The sequence below is a fragment of the Rana temporaria genome, chromosome 9, assembly GCF_905171775.1.
Source record: "Rana temporaria chromosome 9, aRanTem1.1, whole genome shotgun sequence".
Taxonomy (NCBI): domain Eukaryota; kingdom Metazoa; phylum Chordata; class Amphibia; order Anura; family Ranidae; genus Rana; species Rana temporaria.
The window spans coordinates 120,700,727-120,715,681 of NC_053497.1; the positions used below are offsets into that span (position 1 = coordinate 120,700,727).

General features: G+C 45.8%; 1 protein-coding gene across 1 annotated transcript in view; it reads right to left on the reverse strand.

Annotated features, from left to right (window-relative positions):
* The window catches only part of BSPRY (B-box and SPRY domain containing), a 31,250-nt gene extending 17,724 nt beyond the window's left edge, over positions 1 to 13,526 (reverse strand). The window contains exon 1 of the mRNA XM_040324316.1: positions 13,045 to 13,526. Within this exon, the coding sequence (XP_040180250.1) occupies positions 13,045 to 13,461 (417 nt within the window). The 5' untranslated portion in view covers positions 13,462 to 13,526. The remainder of the gene's footprint in view (positions 1 to 13,044) is intronic.
* Positions 13,527 to 14,955: the final 1,429 nt, after the last annotated feature.

Consider the following 14,955-nt stretch of genomic DNA (forward strand, 5'->3'; position numbering starts at 1 on the left):
TCATTGAACACTCATGCCGCGTACACACGATCAGTCCGTCCGATGAGAACGGACCGATGGACCATTTTCATTGGTTCTGTCGCGCCTACACGCCATCGGTTAAAAAAACGATCGTGTCAGAACACAGTGACGTAAAACACAACGACGTGCTGAAAAAACGAAGTTCAATGCTTCCAAGCATGCGTCGACTTGATTCTGAGCATGCGTGGATTTTTAACCAATTTAAAGCAAGTTGGCTTTTTTTTAACCGATGGTTAAATAACCGATGGCGCCCACACACGATCGGTTTTGACCAATGAAAACGGTCCATCAGACCATTCTCATCGGTTTAACCGATCATGTGTACGCGGCATCAGAAGAAAATTGGTGGTAAGGCAGAAGTGACTTAAAGCGGAGTTCCACACAAAAGTGGAAACTCCGCGTTTCTGCCTCCTCACTCACTCCAGTGCCACATTTGGCACCATTCGGGGGGGAAGGGGGGAGTGGGTACCTGTCAAAAAGTCATCCACTTCTGGGAGACTGCGCCACGGCGACCTTCGCCCCCTCTTCCTTCCTCTGCCACCGGGTCAGTTAGAAAGCTCAGCCCGCTTCGCGCATGCACAGTAGGAAACCAGTTTTGAACCCAAAAGGCCAGTTTCTCATACCACGAATGGTGGCAGCAGCACCCAAAAGCCCATCGGAAAATTGGCTGGGGTGCTGAGATCGCGGGATTGATAGACAGGTAAGTGTTCTAATATTAAAAGTCAGCAGGTACAGTATTTGTAGCTGCTGACTTAAATTTTTTGGGTGGGGGTGGAACTTCTCTGTTAACCACTTCAGCCCCGGAAGATTTTATCCCCTTCCTGACCAGAGCACTTTTTACAATTTAGCACTGCTTCGCTTTACCTGACAATTGCGCGGTTGTGCGATGTTGTGCCGGAACTAAATTTGCCTCTTTTTTTCCCCACAAATAGAGCTTTCTTTTGGTGGTATTTTATCACCTCTGTGGTTTTAATTTTTTGCGCTATAAACAAAAAAATAGCAACAATTTTGAAAAAAAAAATTTTTTTTACCTTTTGCTATAATATCCTCCAATTTAAAAAAATAAAGAAATTTCTTCATCAGTTTAGCCGATATATACTCTTCTACATATTTTTGGTAAAAAAAAATTGCAATAAGCGTATATTGATTGGTTTACGCAAAAGGTATAGCATCTACAAACTATGGGAAAGATTTATGACATTTTTATTATTATTTTTTGTTTACTAGTAATGGCGGTGATCTGTGATTTTTAGCGGTACTGAGACATTGCAATGGACAGATCGGACACTTTTAACACTTTTTTGGGACCATTGACAATAATACAGGGATCAGCTGTAAATGTCACTGGCAGGGAAGGGGTTAACACTAGGGGGAGATCAAGGGGTTAACTGTGTGTTCCCTCAGTGTGTTCTAACAGTGGGGGGGGGGGTGGGAGTGACTAGCAGAGGAGACATATCGTTTTTCCTACTTAGTAGGAACAAACAATATGTTTCCTCTTCCCCGACAGCACAGGGATTTGTGTGTTTACACAAAAAAATAAGGACATACCCATACAGGGTTTCACCCAGGGGAGCCATTCTGCCGCAGTATATGTGCATGAGCTAGTCGGGAACCGGTTAAGCGGAGCTTCACCCATAAGGTGACATTTAAATGTGAATCCACCAAAGTAGACCAGAGGGTTGCCAATCCCGGTATCAATATGGAAAAAACAAACAAATACCCCAACAAGGTGAGTATTTGGGATTTTACAGGCAACACAAAAAATATAATATAAACAACAAATAAATTGATTAATATTTATTACTAGAAAATGTATAAAAGTTGAAATATTAATCAATTTATTTGTTGTTTATATTATATTTTTTGTGTTGTCTGTAAAATCCCAAATACTCACCTTGGGGGGTATTTGTTTGTTTTTTCCACCCTTAAAGCGGATGTGCCACTAAAAAAATATATTAAAAGCCAGCAGCTACAAATACTGCAGCTGCTGACTTTTAATATAAGGACACTTACCTGTCCTGGAGTCCAGCGCCGATCGCAGCAGATGACGAGCCGATCGCTCGTCACCCTGCTGCTCCCCCCTCCATCCACGGTGAGGGAACCAGGAAGTGAAGCGCTCCGGCTTCACTGCCCGGTTCCCTACGGCGCATGCGCGAGTCGCGCTGCGCCCGCCGATTGGCTCCCGCTGTGTGCTGGGAGCCGAGTGTTCCCAGCATACAACGGGGGACGGACGGGAAGCAAGGGAAAAACCCGTCTTTTTCCTGCATCGTAGGGCCAGAAGTGGGTGCAGATACCTGTCTGTAGACAGGTATCTGCACCCCCCTCCCCCCTGAAAGGTGTCAAATGTGACACCGGAGGGGGGGAGGGTGCCGATCAGCGGGACTCCACTTTAGAGTGGAGATCCGCTTTAAGGAGAAGTCCCGCTTTAAGGCCTCCTCCCCTGCTTCTCTTTAACAAATGGCACATTTTTTGGGGGGGGATCGGGTACCTGGTTTTGACAGGTATCTGCTTCCACTTTCGCTTGGATTGCCTTAATCGTGAAGCCCCGGTGACGTCCCTGGCTCATGCGCCCTGAAGAAACGGAAATTCTGTGCCATTCCTTTAAAGTCCAGTGCCGTAAACAGTCGCTCCCACGCACATGCCAAGGACCTGAGCCCACTAACCAGGAAGACAGACCGGGTGAAGATGGAAGCCCTATCAGCGCTGGAGGGCTTTGTTTTAAGGTAAGTTTCACATATGTGATGCATACTAGCACATTATAACTTTGCCTTGCAGGTTTAAAAAAAAAAAAAAAGAAACCTGTGGTTCACTACCGCTTTAAGCTGGGCATAGACCAGGGGTGCCCAACCAGTGGCCCGGGGGCCACATGTGGCCCGCGACCTCCTGCTCTGGGTTGGCAAGCCCAGATTGCAGGTTGCCGACCATCGGCAGAGCATCTGAGAGCATCGGTGTTGTAAATAAAGCCGGCGGTAGAGGAAGCAAGCAGCTTTTCAGAAAGTGCACCTGCAAGATATAATAGACGTCTATGGCAAAGTGCAGCTAACCATGGAAAAAACACAGGTACACTGTGCCGTAACAGACCACAGACCATCAGTGTAAAGTCAGGCCCCTTTCAAGCGATTGGTCCGACTCAATGGACCCTCCATTCACTTCTATGGATCAGCAGATGTAAACAGACTTTTGTCCATTTACACCTGCCTACCTCCAATCCGATCTGCCAAAAAAAAAACAGAAGTGGATCTGTCCCCTTCCATCTGATTGGATCAGAGGGCCCATAGAGTAGATTGGGCTGTGTCTGCTTGGCATATGCAGACTGAACACAGACCTGTCATCTGCCCACTCCGCTCATTGTGGCCCGCGACTGGTTACTAAGTCGCTTTAAGTAGCCCTCTGCCTTCAAAAGGTTGGGCACCCCTGGCATAGACGGTTTGTTATCATTCTGCCAGCAGGCTCAAGGAAAAAAAGAACTGATTCCTCCATCCACACAAACAAGGTTGGTGGAGGAATCCCCCAACCCTTCCCCATCATTGTATTCTAACAACAGGACCCAACATTTTTCCAACATTCTACTTCCAAAGAAATCCATCCAGCTTCTGTTGAGCAGGGTCAGCCACACAACAGTCCCTGCTGAACCAGCCAAATCTTGGTCTGTCTATGGCCAGATTTATATAATCTATTCTGTATTAAAAGACTGCCTGCTGGCATTCTTTTTAAAGAACAGGGTAGAGGAAACATATAGTTTGTTCCTACTAAGTAGGAACAACGATATGTCTCCACTCCTAGTCACTCCCATCCCCCCACAGTTAGAACACACTGAGGGAACACACAGTTAACCCCTTGATCGCCCCCTAGTGTTAACCCCTTCCCTTCTAATTGACATTTATACAGTAATCAGTGCATTTTTCTAGCGCTGATCGCTGTATTATTGTCAATGGTCCCAAACAAAGTGTCAAAAGTGTCCAATCTGTCCGTCACAATGTCTCAGTACCGCTAAAAATCACAGATCACCGCCATTACTAGTAAAAAAAAAAAAATAATAAAAATGTCATCTTTCCCATAGTTTGTAGATGCTATAACTTTTGCGCAAACCAATCAAGTTTAGCTTCATAAAGAAATAATGTACATATAGTATAGAAAAAAAGGAAACATGTACATTAAATTCAATTCATTCAAACAAGCAATATATGTTTTGTTGCATCCCTATCATGAGATTTTTCATTTGCTCTCAGTTATATATTTACACGTTATAACGAGATTGTCAGTAAATCAGTATTTGTGGAACTTGTCAACCAAATAATCACTTTGGATTCTTATTAACAGCAACCTTTGAACTTTGAAATGACAGAAATTTTCTTTTTCTTTTTTTTTTTTGTAGGTTATTACATGAAATAGATACCCACCAAACCACCAAGGGGAGACTTCTACAGTAACCCAACTCTTAAGTGCCCCTTGGTATGGACAATGGGAGCCAAGAATTTCGGGAGGTTATAAAGAGAGCATTGTGTGCGGCGCAGAGGTAGAGAATGCTGTATTGTGATCTTCCTCTACAATCCAGAATCTTTTTCCTCCATGCTGAGTGTTTATCTGGTTGGACGGGATCATTTCAACATTCCAAATTGAAATATCAAGTCTCCTCTGAGATATGCACACCATTCATGGGCGATGCCAAAATCTCTGCTGCTCCATCACTCCATGTATGCAACACCTAGTTTGTGTTCTAATTAGGCCTTGTTCACACTGGCGTACTACAGTGTACACCCAATGCGAGGGCCATGTTTACCTGTATGGGAATGCACAGGTTGTTCCATTCAGAAAGTCCCATTTAATGTCTATTGGGACACAGTGACTGCATGGACACAGCTGCTGCTCCCAATGTGACATTGGTGGAAGTGCATGGAACCGAACGCACATGTAGCTGGATTCAGGTAGGCGAGCTGATCGTTGCGGCGGCGCAGCGTATCTTATTTACACAACTCCGACGTAAGTTTGCAAGGCAAGTCCTGTATTCACAAAGTACTTGCCTGCTAAGTTACGGCGGCGTAGCGTAAATGAGGCTGGCGTAAGCGCGCCTAATTCAAATGAGGATGTGGGGGGCGTGTTTTATGTATATTAACTGTGACCTGACGTGATTGACTTTTTTTACGAACGGCGTATGCGCCGTTGTGTACATTTCCCAGTGTGCATTGCGGCAAAGTACGCCGCACGGACGTATTGGTTTCGACGTGGACGTAAATTACGTCCAGCCCTATTCACGGACGACTTACGCAAACGACGTAAAATTTTTACATTTCGACTCGGGAATGACGGCCATACATAACATTACTAGTCCAGCTATTTGATGGAATAACTTTCCGCCTGAAAATGCCTTACGTAAACAGCGTACGTTCGTGAATCGGCGTATCTAGTCATTTACATATTCTACGCCGAACGCAATGGAAGCGCCACTTAGTGGCCAGCCTAAAAATTACACTTTAAGATACGACGGTGTAAGACACTTACGCCGCTCGTATCTTAGCCTAATTTAAGCGTATCTGGTTACCAGAATACGCTTAAATTTGCGTTGGCGCAGATTCAGACTTAGGCCGGCGTATCTAATGATACGCCGGCCTAAGTCTTTCTGAATCCACCTATTTGTTTACATTTGGGGCCATGCACCCGCACCTGCACAGATGTCACATTGGGAGAAGCGGCTGTGTCCATGCAATCAGTGTCCCAATAGATCTCAATGGGACTGCCTGTACGGAGATGCATAGACTTGTGCGTCCCCATGTGGGTATACATGGCCCTCGCACATAGTTCCCAACTGTCCCTGATTTTGAAGGACTGTCCCTGATTTGGAGCAATGTCCCTCATTCCTCCTCATTTGTCCCTCATTTTGGTCTGATCCATATAGATGTATATAAAATGCACTTTTTACCTTTCAAAAAGTGTTTCCCATTACTAAACCTTTCATCCAAATTCTAAATTGCTGCATTTGTAAATTTTAAAAGCCAATATAAAGGAATAGTAGTGGTAAAAAAAAAAAGCACTTGTGGATTTAATTAACCCTTTTTATTGACTATTTCCCCTTTAACCACTTCACTACCGGGCATTTTCACCCCCTTCCTGCCCAGGCCAATTTTCAGCTTTCAGCACTGTCACGCTTTGAATGACAATTGCGCGGCCGTGCGACGTGGCTCCCAAACAAAATTGACATTTTTTTTCCTCACAAATAGAGCTTTATTTTGGTGGTATTTGATCATCTCTGCAGTTTTTATTTTTTGCGCTATAAAACAAAAAAAGAGCGGCAATTTTGAAAAAAAAAAACAATATTTTTTTACTTTAATAAATATCCAATTTTTTTTAAATAAAAATATTTTTTTGTCAGTTTAGGCCGATACGTATTCTTCTACATACTTTTGGTAAAAAAAAAAATTGCATTATTTTTTTATTTTTTTTTACTAGTAATGGCGGTTATCTGCGATTTTTGTTAGGACTGCGATATTGCGGCAGACACATCGGACACTTTTGACACCATTTTGGGACTATTCACATTTATACAGCGAACGGTGCTATAACAATGCACTGTTACTGTATACATGTGACTGGCAGGGAAGGGGTTAACACTAGGGAGCGATCAAGGGGTTAATGTGTTCCCTAGGGAGTGATTTTTACTGTTGGGTGAGGGGACTGACTGTGGGAGGTGACCGATTGGTGTCCCTATGTACAAGGGACACACCATCTGTCTCCTCTCCCTGACAGTCCCTGGCTCTGTGAGGAGCAATTGCGGGTGCCCGGCGGACATCGCGGCCGCCGGGCACACGCATCGGGTCCCTAGTGATGCGGCGAGCGTGCGGTCCACACTGGGGGAATCCCAGGATGTCATATGATGGCTGCCCGGAGGGACGAAAAGTCCCTGCGGCCGTCATTTGACAATATGCCGGGCAGGAAGCAGGTAAGGGGCGTGGCAGGGGGGTTTGTCCTATGCCTACATACGTTTACTTGTAGGTGTCCCTCATTCCCATCTCTGTTGGGAGGTATGCCCTCACACAGGTGTACTCTGTAGTATGCCTGTGTGAACAAGGCCTTTCAGTGTGTACCTTAACAACTTGACCTCCGGAAGATTTACCCCTCTTCATGACCAGGCCATTTTTTGCGATACGGCACTACGTTACTTTAACTGACGATTGCGCGATCATGTGACATGTCCTTTTTTCCCACAAATAGAGTTGTTTGGTGGTTTTTGATCACTTCTGCTTTTTTATTTGTTTGGGCTGTAAACAAAAAAGGCCAACAATTTCGAATTTCTTCATCAATTTAGGCCAAAATATATTTTGCTACATATTTTTATTTAAAAAAAAATTCAATAAGCGTTTATTGATTGCATTGCGCAAAAGTTATAGCGCCTGCAAACTATGGGATATATTTATGGAATTTGTATTTATTATTTGTATATATATTTTATTTCACTAGTAATGGCGGCCATCGGCAACTAATAGCAGGACTGTGGAAATGGGCGGGCATTCGGACACTAACTGACACTTTTTGGGGACCAGTGACACTAATACAGTGATTAGTGCTAAAAAAATATGCACTGTCACTGTACTTATAACACTGGCTGGGAAGGGGCTAACATCAGGGGCAATAAAACTTAAACATTAAGGCCCAGATTCTCAAAGGGCTTACGACGGCGCAACGCAATGTATGCTGTCGTAAGTCCTAATCTGGGCCGTCGTATCTATGCGACTGATTCTTAGAAACAGTTACGCATAGATATCCATTAGATCCAACAAGCGTAAGGCTCTTACGCTGTTGGATCTTAAATGCTATTTTTTTTATTTGCCGCTAGGTGTCGCCTCCGTCGTTTTAGCAAAATACGCGAATTCCTGAACGTACGCGCGGTCGACGCAGTGAAGTTACGACATTTGCGTTAGATTTGCGCGGCGTAAAGTTGCCCCTGCTATATGAGGGGCAACCAATGTTAAGTATGGCTGTCGTTCCCGCGTTGAAATTTAAAAATTTACATCGTTTGCGTAAGTCATCCGTGAATGGGGCTGGACGCCATTTACGTTCACGTCGAAACCAATGACGTCCTTGCGACTTCATTTAGCGCAATGCACGTCGGGAAATTTTAGGGACGGCGCATGCGCATTAAGTTCGGGGCGGGAATGCGCCTAATTTAAATGCTCCACGCCCCCTTCCCGGCTCATTTGAATTAGGCGGGCTTTCGCCAGGGGATTTACACTACACCGCCGCAACTTTACAGGCAAGTTCTTTGTGAATAAAGCACTTGCCTGTAAAACTTGCGGCGGCGTAACGTAAAGCAGATACGTTACGCCCGCACAGTTTTACGCCCAGATACGAGAATCTGGGCCTAACTGTGTGCCTAGCCTGTGCTTTTGTACTGTGTGGGAGGTGCTTTTACTAGGGGAATGCATTAATCCATGTTCCTGCTTTGCCTTTACCTTGACTTTACCTCTGTACCTGAGCGGCACCTACATTTTTATCTTTTTCAAAGTCGCTGCAATTTAAATGGTTCCAGTGGCAGCAATGGAGTGCGAATTGTCATGTGATTTTGAACTGTCAAATCGCATGACAAATCACACTGCAAATGTGCTTACTGAATGTACAGGAACCTTTCAAGGAACAGAAAGGAAATACAAATCAGTATGTGTCAGTTACATGCGTGTCATTGCACGTGGACACCCAGAAAACATAAACACCTGCTTTACTACACGTGGATAGATGTGATCTATTCCCAGCACACTATTCCTCCATACATAGTGAGAGCGGGGAGAGAGGAAGAACAAACTGGAGATATATATTGGACGAAAAGGGACTGTGAATATTTAAATGATTGTAAACGATCACTTTGTAAAACAAACCACCACTTCACTGTCGGTGAAGTGGTCTGTACCCCGTACACTGCAATACACAGCCCTGGAGCGAGTATCCATCATAATGCTCGCAATGGCAAGCGCTCATTGGTCAGTGCAGCATTGCAAAGCGAATCTGAGGCTTCTTCCGGTAAGATGTCCCAGAAGGAAGAAGCACTTCCTATTGGTCACTGCGGTCACAAAGTCACACATGCCATTCTGAGCACAGTGTATGGACCACAACACAGGTACCACAGGGCCAGGGCCGACATCAGGAATTTTGGGGCCCCTTACACAGCTTCAGGCATGGGCCCCCTGGAGCAGAGAACTGGGGGGGGGGGTGTTGCAGCCGCAAATTGAGAAGCAGGGGGGAGTGTCACGAATTGAGAATGGGGTGGCCACAAATCGAGAAACTGGGGGGGGGCTGCCACCGCGAATTAAGATTGGGGGGGCTTTGGGTGCTGATAAAAAAAGGGGGATGCCATCCGGGGCCCTGAGGATCACCGGGCTCCTTTTTTTTTTTTTTAAATACAAAAAAAGGGGATGCCCTTAGAGGTCGGGGGGGGGGGGGGTTTGGGTGCTGACCGAAAATGAATAAAAAAAGGGGGAAGTCATCCGGGCCACTTAGAGGTCGGGGGTGGGGCTTTGGGTGCTGACAAAAAAAAAAGGGGGCATGCCATCCGGGGGCCTGGGGACCACCGGGCCCCGTAGAGGTCGGGAGGGGGCTGACGGAAAAAAATATACGGTAAATAAATAAAAAAAATGTATAAAAAAAGAATAAAGGGGGGATGCCATCCGGGCCCCTGGGAACCACCGGCCCCTTACAGGTGTACTGCCTGTACCCCCCTGATGGCGGCCCTGCACAGGGCATTATGACCGGTATGTACATCAGGGTCAGAAAGGGTGGACAGGACATTTGGAATTATTTTACCTTTTCAATTTTCCTGAAAAGATGAACTTACCCTTTGAAGTATATCTAAAGCAAAGCTTTTTTCTGATTTCATTGTGATTTGTTATATGAAGTCACAACCCGCACTGAAATCGGCAGTGCAAATCGCTTAAAGTGGAAGTAAATCCTCCTATGGTTTTCAGTCAAGGAAGCTGCCATCTTGGCCTCTGTTTAATCTGCTGCACATGTGATCAGTTATGAAACCAGCCATTGGATGGTTTGACAGTTTGGTTGAGAGTACAAGCAAATGTGACATCTAGCATTTCCGGCATGCCGGGAATGTTAACTGTTTTTTTAAACTATCAAATAGATGGGTTTACTTCCGCTTTAAGTGGCGCGATATTAAAGCTGCACCGGTGTGAATGGGTGTTTACTATAACTATTCCATTTTTGTTTACTAAATATCGCTTGTGTGTTACTTGTTGAAATAACAATAATAATAAACCCCAAATAAAAAATCTGCTTGCTCGGTTCACACTCTTCCGACTTGGCATCAGACTTGTGAGACCCAAAGTCGCAGGAAATGTATCTCTATGAGAGCCATTCAAATTCACACTACTGAAGTCGCCGCGACTTCAGAAAAGGTTTCTGTGCTACTATTTTGACAATCTCATTGCGACTTGCACAGACGTCTGTCATTGAGGTTGTCAGCCGCAATGAAATCAGCAGTGCAAATCCCACTGATGTGCGGCTTTGAAATAGCGAGATTTCAAAGCTGCGCTTGTGTGGACGGGGCATAAGAGTTGCCACTTTTAGAATAGAGATTACAGGGAGATGTTCCACTTGTTCCTGTGACAGCTGTCAATTGTGGGACTTTTAGCCGGATTCAGGTAAGGGCGCGTATCTTTAAGGCGGCGCAGCGTATCGTATTTACACTACACCGCCTTAAGTCAGAGAGGCAAGTACTGTATTCACAAAGCACTTGCCTCCTAACTTACGGTGGCGTAGCGTAAATGGGGCCGGCGTAAGCGCGCCTAATTCAAATGAGGATGGGGGGGCGTGTTTTATGTAAATTACTCGTGACCCGACGTGATTGACGTTTTTTTACAAACGGCGCATGCGCCGTCCGTGTACATATCTTAGTGTGCATTGCTCCAAAGTACGCCGCAAGGACGTATTGGTTTCGACGTGAACATAAATTACGTCCAGCCCCATTCACGGACGACTTACGCAAACAACGTAAAATTTTCACATTTCGACGCGGGAACGACGGCAATACTTAACATTGACTACGCCTCCTAGGGGGCAGCTTTATCTTTACGCGGCGTATCTCTTACGGAAACGGCGTATTTTTACTGCGATGGGCGCACGTACGTTCGTGAATCGGCGTATCTAGTCATTTACATATTCTACGCCGAACTCAACGGAAGCACCACCTAGCGGCCAGCCTAAAAATTACACTTTAAGATACGACGGCGTAGGAGACTTACGGCGCTCGTATCTTAGCCTAATTTAAGCGTATCTGGTTTCCTCCTGCAACACTGATCCTCCTGCCGGCCAATCGGGAAGTGGGTCTGATACCCATCACCCGATTGGCTGAAAGGACAGGCAATCCTATTGAATGCCTAGGAGGAGGGGAGGAGATTCACGGCGGAAGCAAGGAGGAGAAGAACCGCTGGCCGATGCCTAGATGCCCGATCCCCGCCAGCTGCTTGGTGCCCTGATCCCCTGCTCCTCGGATTCCCGATCCCAGACGCTGCTCCTCGGATGCCCGCCGCCTAGATGGGGTAAGTGCCGGTGGACCGACCGGCAGACAGAGTGGGAAATAGGGGGTTTGAGTTCCCACTAGTGGGGTTTGGTTGTTTGACACCCCCAAACAAAAAAACACCAGCTGCCACTGCTGCTGATCATAAATTGAGGTAAAGAGCCAATCCACGGCTCTTTACACACACGATCAGCTGTGTCCAATCACAGTTAATCATGGATCTATACAAAAGCCGGTTATCGGCACTCATTTCCCCACGCTGACAGCATGAAGAGAGGGTAAATGAGCCGATAACCAGCATCCCTAAAAGGGATGATTATCAGAGCAGTGCCAACCAGTGCTGCCAATCGGTGCCTCCTCATCAGCTACCAGTGCCCATTAGTACTGCCTATCAGGCCCCTTCAGTGCTGCCTATCAGTGTCCATCAGTGCTGCCTATCAGTGCCCACCACTGCTGCCTCATCAGTGCAGCGTCATCAGCACACATCAGTGAAGAAGAAAAATTACCAGTTTCACAATTTTATAACAAAAAGTTTTTTGTTTTTTTTCAGTCTTTATTCGTGTATTTAGCAAAAAATAAAAAAACCCAGAGGTGATTAAATACCACAAAAATAAAGCTCTATTTGTGTGAAAAAAAATGATAAACATTTTGTTTGGGTACAGTGTTGCATGACCGCGCAATTGTCATTCAAAATGTGACAGCGCTTGAAAGCTGACAATTGGTCTGGGCAGGAAGGGGGTAAAAGTGCCCAGTAGGCATGTGGTAAAATGATTCGTTCTGTTTACGTACGAGTTTGTCCCTTTGGGAATTTTTGTTTGGAAAGTCTGAATCAGATGTGGAAAGTTGTGTACTCGCTATACGAAAATCGAACGCTCGCTCCTTGTACAGAATTTTTCTTTCGATTTTCTCATAGTGTGTGCCCCAGAAAAAAATGATAGTCTGGAGTCCCACTTTAGCTTTTAACCGCAAACACTTATCAACCCTTCTCGCGGTACTCTTATCGTTATCCTGTGGTTCAACGCACTGCGAAATCCTGACCCACAACCGCGCCAACACCCTGGCGCTCAAAGCGATTGACAAGCAGTAACGCAGGGAAATCAGCAAGTGCTGTTACCACGGGTATTTGCCAATGACAACAGCAAAGTCGCCATTTCCTGGTGAAGTGACATGCTTGGGGTTTGCATTCAGGCGTGTGACATTTCTGCTAAGGTAATTATCTGCACAACAAGGTAAAAAGTGCTTGTAAAAAACACACCCACAGTTCATCACCACCTGGCACCCCTCCCCTCGCCTCCTAGAATGAAATGAAACCTGGCACACTTGAATGATGATGCATAGGAGATCTATTTAATTCTCCCTCTCTGCTGCAGTGAGTCAGTGAGATTTCTCTGCAGTCTGATCTTTGCTGCACTGCTCCAGCACCCTCCCTCCAGTCCAGGGGGGTGCTATGCTTTAACCCTTTAAAGGTCAGGGTAACCCCCCCCCCCCCCCATGCAATGCAGATCTTCACTCACCCTGAGCTGGGATGCCCTCTCCTCCACTGGCATGGTCTTGTGTGACTGGCAGCTGCCATTGGACTTGCACTCCTGGCAGATCAGCTTGTTTTCCTGGCAGCAGAAGAGGCTCAGCTGGTCCCCATGGTCCCTGCAGGTGTCTGGCATTGAGGACTGGGCACAGGAGGACTTTTCTCTTGTCACCTGCAGCTTGTAGGGTGGTGGTGGCTCTCCAAAGGCGTTTTCTCCTAGATCAATGGTCTCTTCTGCCCCAAAGGAGTCCAATGATAAGGTGGCTACTTGATCATCAGGGATCCACTCCTCAGCAAAGGGGGACTTGGGTCCATCAGGGTGCAGGCTGCCCACCTGCCCTGTGCCAGTCCAGGAGTGGGAGCCTGTGATCACCCAGAGTTCGGGCACTGAGTCCGGCTGGGACATGGCAGGAGGAGGCAGCAGCTGGAAAAAGAAGATCTGGATGGAATTTCCTCTCTGCACCTGTCCCCAGGTAGGAGCCCGCCTACTGGGAGGAGCCCCGAGGAGCTGTCACAACCAGAGGTCGCTTCAAAGTTAGCAGAGGAATGGCAGGGGGCGGTCCCTCCCTGAGGATGGTGACAGGTCCTCACTGCCCATTGTCTGATTGCATGATGAATGCAGATCGCAGCCAGGCAACCAGTCATTGTATAGAGATAGGCATGGCCCAGCCTACAGACTGAGGGACTACAGAGCCCAGCAGGATCACACTAGGAAGGTCTCTGCGGAAATCAAACCTCTCCAGATTCTAAAAGAACTACATATTTCAGAAAAGAGACAGGACACTATGGTGGAGAGAATGTGGCTGCTCACCCTGATAAAAATGATGAAAAGAATTTTCCCAAATGGGGTTATTGCGCAGCTCAAAAGGAAAGAGGTAATACCATGTAATAAAAAGGTTGTGTTTATTCACATGTTAAAAAGTGGACAAAAATTGGGTAGCATAAATTGATGGAGCATCCATTACATATTCCAGAAGAACAATTTTACAAGCCATGGGTTTATCTTAATTCCTGGTTCTGTAGAACTACACATCCCAGCACATCCAGGCTGGGCAATCGATGTAATTGCATAAGCCAGCATGATCAGACTAGGAAACTGGGGTCTCACTAGATAAATCAAACTTCTCCAGGTTCTAAAAGAACTACATATCCCAAAAGAACAGCCTATACAAGTCACGGGTTTATCTTATTAGTCAGCCTTTGCCTTTCCTGGTGCTGTAGAACTACATGTCCCAGCTCATCCAGGCTAGGCAATTGATGCATAACCCAGCATGATCAGACCACAAAACTGAGGTCTCGCTAGATGAAATAAACTTCTCTAGGTTCTAAAAGAACTACATATCCCAGAAGAACAACCTATACAAGCCATGGGTTTATCTTAATAGTCAGCCTAAGCCTTTCTTGGTGCTGTAGAACTACACATCCCAGCACATCCAGGCTAGGCAATCAATGTAACTGCATAACCCAGCATGATCAGACTAGGAAACTGCGGTCTCACTAGGTGAATCAAACTTCTCTAGGCTCTAAAAGAACTACATATCCCAGAAGAACAGTCTATACAAGTCATGTATTTCTCTTATTAGTCAGCCTTTGCCTTTCCTGGTGCTGTAGAACTACATATCCCAGAAGAACAGCCTATACAAGTCATGTATTTCTCTTATTAGTCAGCCTTTGCGTTTCCTGGTGCTGTAGAACTACATATCCCAGAAGAACAGCCTATACAAGTCATGTATTTCTCTTATTAGTCAGCCTTTGCCTTTCGAAAAACGAACATTCGGCCGTGAGCACAAACGATAGCGCCATCATGTAATGACCGATAAATTGTTCAGTGGACATAAAAGAATGCATTTTTTGTTCGTTTTCGCCAGAGGGCTTCGTTTCACCAGAGGGCTTTCACACT